The sequence below is a fragment of the Vicia villosa genome, linkage group LG6, assembly GCF_029867415.1.
Source record: "Vicia villosa cultivar HV-30 ecotype Madison, WI linkage group LG6, Vvil1.0, whole genome shotgun sequence".
NCBI classification, from domain to species: domain Eukaryota; kingdom Viridiplantae; phylum Streptophyta; class Magnoliopsida; order Fabales; family Fabaceae; genus Vicia; species Vicia villosa.
Genome location: NC_081185.1, coordinates 7338064 through 7345781, shown reverse-complemented (window position 1 = coordinate 7345781; position 7718 = coordinate 7338064). Strand labels below are relative to the sequence as shown.

Sequence of the window (7718 nt, the reverse complement as noted above, 5' to 3'; positions counted from 1 at the left end):
TTCATTTAAAAAAACTTACTAAAGAAAAAAAAACTCTCAAAGAGATGACTAGAATCTTTATAAAGGATTATCTGCACCTATACCATCTAAAAATTAAATAACAAATTGTATTGTCCTAATCACAAGTAACAAACAAATAGGAACCCGATTTAGAAAATTTGCCTCATAAAATTGCCTCATAAAGGACATGCATTGAGAATAGGATCGACAATCACTTTAATCTTGAATAAGTTCTCTCTAGAAAGAAACATATTAAAATTCCAATTTTTTTTATTAGGAGAGGTATCTATTGCAAATTTTGTACTATTTCAATAACAGACATACATGTCCCAAATATTCCCATCGCTATAGCAATTAATATTACCACCACTATTGTTACTGTTTCAAATCCAAATTTCCTATAAGTGCCAGAAATCTTCAAGTAACACAAACAAGGAAGCAAAACAGAAGCAGTGACACTTAAAAGTGCTCCAACCAATGACATGAGAGACCCAAAGAAAGGAATACTCAATGCAAGAATAATATTGCTAATTACAAGGAAGGTGCTCACAAAAATATTGGTCACTTTATTATTCTTGTATGTCCTTGGAAGTAAATCTTTCAAAGCATTTGTAATTGGTGTTGCCATCAAAGCAAACTTTGATATTGGATTCACCAAAGTTGTGTATATTGCAATTCTTGAACTTATTTTGTTTAGTGGCAAATTGATTGTTACTTGTGATTCAACTTTTGAACCAAACATTAGGTAACCAATTATAGCCATTGATGCATAACCAATTGTTGTTAATACAAAGCATACAATAAGTACCTGCAGTAGAAAAAGGAAACACATTAAAGCATTAATATAATATTTTTAAAGCCACAACCAACTAAACTTTAAAGTTCATAAAATCCAAATTAAAAAAATAATGAAAAAACATGTACATTAGAAAAATGATGTTTCTTGCTCATGGAATAGTAGAGAGTAGGAAAAACTGGATGTGCACAATAGCAAAAAGCATACAAGCTAACAGCTGTTGGAATCCCATTCCAATTCACAATATCACCCTTTTTGTGAAAACCAACTCCATCAAATGTTGCAGTCCAAGTTATTGACAAAATAATTATAACTGTAGCAAAAACACCACTTGCAGATACATAAGAAAGCAAACTTAAATTATCCAACCAAACCGTTGGCAAAATAATTAGTGCAACAAATATCACAAAGAATTTCTTTGCACCAATTGATATACCAGCCACTTGAAACTCTTCAATAGGAAATAATTTACTCAAATTATCTCCTTCTAAAATCAAGAACCCTGTTGAAACCAAGTATAGTTCTGTATACATTGATATTGATACTAATAATCTTCCTGTTTTTCCAAATGCAAATTCACCTATATCAGAATAAGTTTTAATGTTGGAATGTTTTTCCATACAACTTTTCATTAATAAACCAGTGTAGAATGCTATTGCAGCAATAGAAAACAAAAGTGCTAAACTTAGCCACCCTCCAGAGGCTAAAGCATATGGAACTGATAGTATTCCAATTCCTGCAAAATCAAAGTCATATAGAACTATCAAAATAATAGTTAAATTTTACATTCTTTTTATTCATTTATATGGATTTGAATTAATGCATGAAAAAAAAACCTTCTGCATTGTTTATAGTTGTTGGGGCAATTTGTACCATCGTTAACTTTTAGTTGTGACGGTTTGCAACTGTATTAAAATTTAGTATCGTCAGCTTAGTCCATGATGGTTTAGAAAACTGTCGCACTAACCGTCTTAAATATCTACATCAATTTAGTCATAAAATTAAAGTCTATAGAAAATATATTTCTAAAATGAACTAAATACCGAATGTCTCAAATGAAAAGTCATCGATGCAACAGTCTAATAATTTGATTTTTGAGAATATTTTGAATAAAATTTAGAATATTAAACAGAGTCACAATATTTTATCCGCTTAGAAATTCTCAAAACTAAGCAACATCGCGAAAAAAGAAACTGATCATGAGAAAAAAAAACATCCTGAACCATAAAATAAGAATCACATATCAGAAAAATCCACCAAATCAACCTTAGTAAGGGAATAGCAATAGCAGGCTCAACCCTATAGAGCAACCAACACTTGACAACAATAGAAAACAAAGCACTAAATGAGAATATGTTAAAGATTATAGAGTAACAAGTGCAATTGCGTATGTTTAATGATTATAGAGTAACAATTGCAATTGCATTTTTTTTTGGATGAAGAGAGCAAATGACATTCTCCTCATCATCTATGGAATCTCCTAACTTCCACTAGGATAAAGTAAAGGTACATTTAAGGGTGAATGGCAATTATGTTTTTCTGACATTTTTTTAACTGAAACAAAAGTAGAGTTATTGAAAAAAAGAAAAACCACTTTCTTTCATGGTTGAATTGAGAGTTATTATTAGGAGTTAAAGGTACTTTACTGTCAATATAAAATATTTTATACGGTCAATGCATCACAATCTTTAAAAAGAAATATTTTATATTTGATTTAAAAAAAAAGTCAAACATCTATAAAAATTAACGCTTATAATTTCTGTGATAGTATAAAATTGTTTTACACTGTCGGTGTATTTCCATAAAATTTTATTATTAAATAAATTAATAGAATTTAAAAAATTATTTGATATTTAATTATATCAATTCATTTCAATGTATAATGTGTACTACTAGAATATATAACAATCAACGTTTAATTTGTCTGAATTTTCTTATATATAATCATCCTAATAATATTAGACAATTCAATGATTGTATTGATTTAATTTTTTTTATAAGGAGTTATTAAAAATGTAAATATGCTAAGTTTGAAATTAGATGTTTCGGAGTTCTCTGATTTTGAATATTTTTAAAATATATCAATATTAATTATTTGGTTAGTACATTGATATTTTGTTTGTAATTTTATTATTTAAAATATTTATAATATACATAATTTTTCATGATTATTTTAGTTTTTTTTTTCTACACTATGTTACTAATTGTTAGAGTTTCAATGATAAATAATGTGTATGAAAAAAATGGACAATTCACTTTTTAAAATATGACTTTAATATGGAAATGATGGCAGGACGGAGACACCCAAAGCCGTTTGAGAATTATTTTTGGTGCAGTTATTTATCGACATTTGTGATTGGACATGAAACAAATGTTCAACTAGAACTCTTCTACATTGATTTTCATTAATTTAATGACTTTAATTAGTTTTTTACATTAAAAAATATTTTTAAAAATAATTAAATTAAATAGTTTAAATGATATATTAAAGCCGTTAAATTAATAAAAATCAATGGTTAAAATTTGTAGTAACTCTTCTATAATTACTCTTGGGGTAAGAATATCCCTCCTTTTTATATATATATATATATATATATATATATATATATATATATATATATATATATATATATATATATATATATATATATATATATATATATATATATATATATATATATATTATTGACCACAATAATTATAGTCTTGCTTTGGTATATGATATATTTTTCAGGTGATATATGATACAGTCTTGCTTGTTCATTATGTAGTATGTAGGTTTGAAAATTCTTCTGGTACGGGCCCATTTATTTATTCAAAAAATAAAAATAAAAAAATGTCGGTATGCACGTTTGAAAATATATCATCTAACTACCCCATTTACTTTTGATAATGAGAGGTGAAAAGATGGGAAAATACGACATAGTTAATGGTGAAATGTTGTAAAATAAGAAAAATGTGAAAAGTGAAAAAAAAAGTAAAAAATCATCTATGGTCTAAAACTTTTTACCTTTACTACAAGTAAAAATTAATTTAATAATTTATAAGATAATATTGTCTTGTAAAAATATAGATATGTTTGGTTAAAGCTTACTTGATAGCTATACAAGAATATATGAGATAAGAGCGTAAATTCGAACCCACAATATTATAATATTATATTTATTCATGTTTAAAGATTAAATTTTAACCACTTAACTACTTGATAAAAAAGCAATTAAACATAAGTAGTTTTCAAAGAAAATAGTGTTCGACATTCCTAAATAATTATAGTCACATTTTACTTTATTTGTTGATTTAATTTACCTTTTTTTTTCAAATAGAAAGATTATTCTGGATCTTTATATTTATGAGTTAAGTTTATAACATATTAATTAAATAAAAAATATTTCTATTTTGAATTAAAAATATTACATATTTTTAAAGAAAAAAATGCATCTATACACAAACTAATACATTTTTTTTTTTATGTTTAACTATCGTTTTGAAAACCTTAATTTCAAGCCAAACACATAAGAGTGGCAAAATCAAAAATGAACTTTTATTATCATTACATTTATCATAACTCATAAATAAACAAATGCTTTAATATCAAGTTTTATTGTTTAGGGACCAACATAGTTTTTATTTTTGTCTTTAATCAAATTTTTGGTTTTTGAAAATTTGATATCTGACTTTAGAACCAACTAATACGAGTAAATCTCTGTACGAACTTGTCCAACACAAGTTAACTCCCCTCGGGTTAATCAAATTTAATAATTACAAACTAACTAACAACAATAAATTTAATTTTTAAGGTTAATAGTGTTACCTGTTAAAGCATTGAGGCAATTGAAACAAGTTTTAAGGAAAGATGTAGTGGTGGTGACATTGTTGTTGGAAACCCTCCCAGAAATTTGGTTTTCTTCATGTTCTGTTAGTAGAGGAATATTCAGAGTGATATCCTCATCATTCTGCTTCCTAGCAACACCTTCACCTTCCATTGATATTTTAAAGGGAGACAGGAACCAAGGTTTGATTTTTTTTTTAGGGTAAGTTTTCCAAAACTATGAAGAGTGTTTCTCTTTTTTGTTAATATATAATAATAATAATCTTTTCGCACATCTTTCTTATGTTTCTTTTAATAATTGGATTTTTTATGACAAGTAGTTGATAGAAGAAAAGTAGTTGATAGTGACTATTAGTGTGATTAAACTAATCGTTACAATAAAATATAATATAAGTGTTATGTATCTATTCAATTAAAATAGTAGGTTATTTTATGATTTATGATTTAATGTGAAGTGTGACATCCAATTTATTTGTTAAAATTTTATAACTATGATTTTGATTATAATTATCGGATAGAAATGGGGTGTTATACGTGTCATGGTTTATTATTATTTTTTAAATAAATACCACTTTTTCCCTCAATTTTAGAATAAAATCAAGAGGAAAAATAATTCAAGACATGCTTTGAATCCCAACAAATGCAACTAATGTTTTTATTTGTTTAAAAATGGTGTCTTTCTTTTTATTTTATTTTTTATTTATAAATTAAACAATCTATTCCTTTGGTTTCTATAATAACCAAGGGGTTAGATAATTAGATTTTACTATAAAAGCACTCGTTAATAAATTTGTATCCTAAACCTAACTAATATGTAGCCGCTCGAAATTCGTATGCATCATTCTTTGGGACGGTTTGCAAGACATAAAAGAATCTTCAATTTTGTTTGTTGTATGTTGTTCTCCTATCTTCAATAAAACATTTTTCTACCCTTGCAATATATATCACATAATGATGTTGAAGTTGATGTTGTATTTTTGAAATAACTTTCCCATGTTGTCAATAAAAGAAAATAATATTGTTTTTCTCGGTTGACAACATTGCAAAATTTATTCTTAAATATGCTGTAAATTTCAAGCACAAAAATAATGGTGAATGGTAAAAAATTAAAATGGAAACAAGACATGTTACTTTTAATTTTTTATTATTCATCATTTTTTTACAAGTAATATATTACCTCAGTTATTTGATAAACTCGAGGCATTTTCTTGTTTTATTTTTTTAATTTTAAAATAACACAATCACCAAGAACAATCCTCTTACGATCAACCAAGTTGAAATGAGAATAATCCTCTCAAGTTCAAGTCTTTTGCTTACAATAATCTTGGACAACTAGGAACAAACCAAATAAGTAGAACAAGAAAATAATTCGTTCCTTTCTTCTCTCTTGTTTCCAACACTCATGTACAACAAGGAATTACAACCAAATATGAAAATTATTTGAGTAAATAAAGTTAATGAATATATGTCAATCACTAGGATTGATCTTCACTTCTAAACAAGTAATTTATAATGATAATATAATGCTCAAGTGTTTATGAGAATGATATGAATTTTCTTGAATGTTATGAACATACATGCATAAAATTTCTTTATGGAATATTAAGAACACATACACTTGTTTGAAATTTTAAGTGAATAATATGATGTTAAAGTGCAGTGGAAGAGGTGATTTGTAATTTGAAATTTTATATATTTATAAGTGCACAACACCTCCTTGAAATATGGTAAAGTTTGAGACATTTTGATGAAGGTTTGCAATAGTTTAGAATAACAATGGTTCACTAAAAAACATAATTATAAATTCTTTGCAATACTTCTTAAGCCAGTTACAATGGTCACTTGACTTAAAAAGTTCGAAACATTATTCAAATATCAAATTTAAAAATACTGTTTCAAAAGGTTATAAATTGTGACGGTTTTTTTGTTGTTAGGCAGATCAAAATGCCATAATATACCAAAAACTGAATGTTTGAAAAATTGAAAATTTGTCTAATTATTTGAGTCAACCTAATGTAACATCTATCGATATATCTAAGTTAATAGATTGTATTTGAAAGTGATTTAACATGGTTCAAACATGAAAAAAGTTATATTTGAAAGTGATTTGAACACAAATGAACAATGCATGAAAGTGATTTTTGGAGAATAATTTAGCATTAAGTTTATCAATATAGATGCAAGCTTGTAACTTAATAAATTAAGATCAATGCTAGTCTTCATAAAGTTGCAATCTTGATCCATAACCATTTTGCTCATGTTGTTTTTTCTCATCCTTTGATATATGCACATAATAGTTGTCTTCGTCAAAATATAATGTTGAAGAAACTTGACTTTACAAAATCCATTAAACTTGAAAAGAATGTGGACAAAAGGTATACATCAAAATCTGGATAACAACACAGATTTGTCGAAATCTCCAAGAATAATAGTGACGATGATCAATTAGATTTGTTAAAATTAGGATTTATTGTAAACAATATTTTTTGTTATCATGTGTAAACAATGTAGTTTAATTTAAAAAAAGTTAATTCCCCTCGGGTTTTAACAAAAACTGAGAGGTATGTGGTGCTTTGATTTTATTGTATTTTTTACCTCTATTTTGAGTCATAACGGAGAGGAAATATAAACGTATTTATTGAGTTTCTTCACCATCCTTAAAAAATATTTGACATCAATTAAATGAGTATCAACATTCAAGAAACTGACATAAGTAATCTATGTGAAACCTAAAAGACATTAATTATAAAATCATTTTTAATATTAAAACTCATAATGAAACATTTGATAGTGAGAATTTTGAAACTTAAAGAAGTTTGTAAAAGTTATCTATGATGGATTGCAAGGGAAAAAAATTATTTGGGTTCAAGGTTTGTGTTCTTAAATAATCATATAACTGAATACTTATTTTATTTATCTAACCCTTTTTTTTGTTTTATATCATAAACAAATGCATGCAAAAGCCATTGAGAATATACTTGAACCCAACATTTGATCTTCTCCAAGATTCAATGATTCAAAGATTCAACATCTTATGATCACTGAGAGTTATGACGTTGAATCAGATCCAATATTTATTTTATAATTTTGCTT

General features: G+C 26.2%; 1 protein-coding gene across 1 annotated transcript; it reads right to left on the bottom strand.

The window, feature by feature from the left end:
• Positions 1 to 286: 286 nt before the first annotated feature.
• LOC131613157 (amino acid transporter AVT1I-like) lies at positions 287 to 4779 on the bottom strand. Its single transcript, XM_058884853.1, has 3 exons — positions 4608 to 4779; positions 925 to 1532; positions 287 to 808 (listed from the first exon to the last, which is right to left on the bottom strand). Exons 1-3 carry the CDS (start codon positions 4777 to 4779, stop codon positions 287 to 289), a joined length of 1302 nt encoding a protein of 433 aa, XP_058740836.1.
• Between the last annotated feature and the right edge of the window lie 2939 nt (positions 4780 to 7718).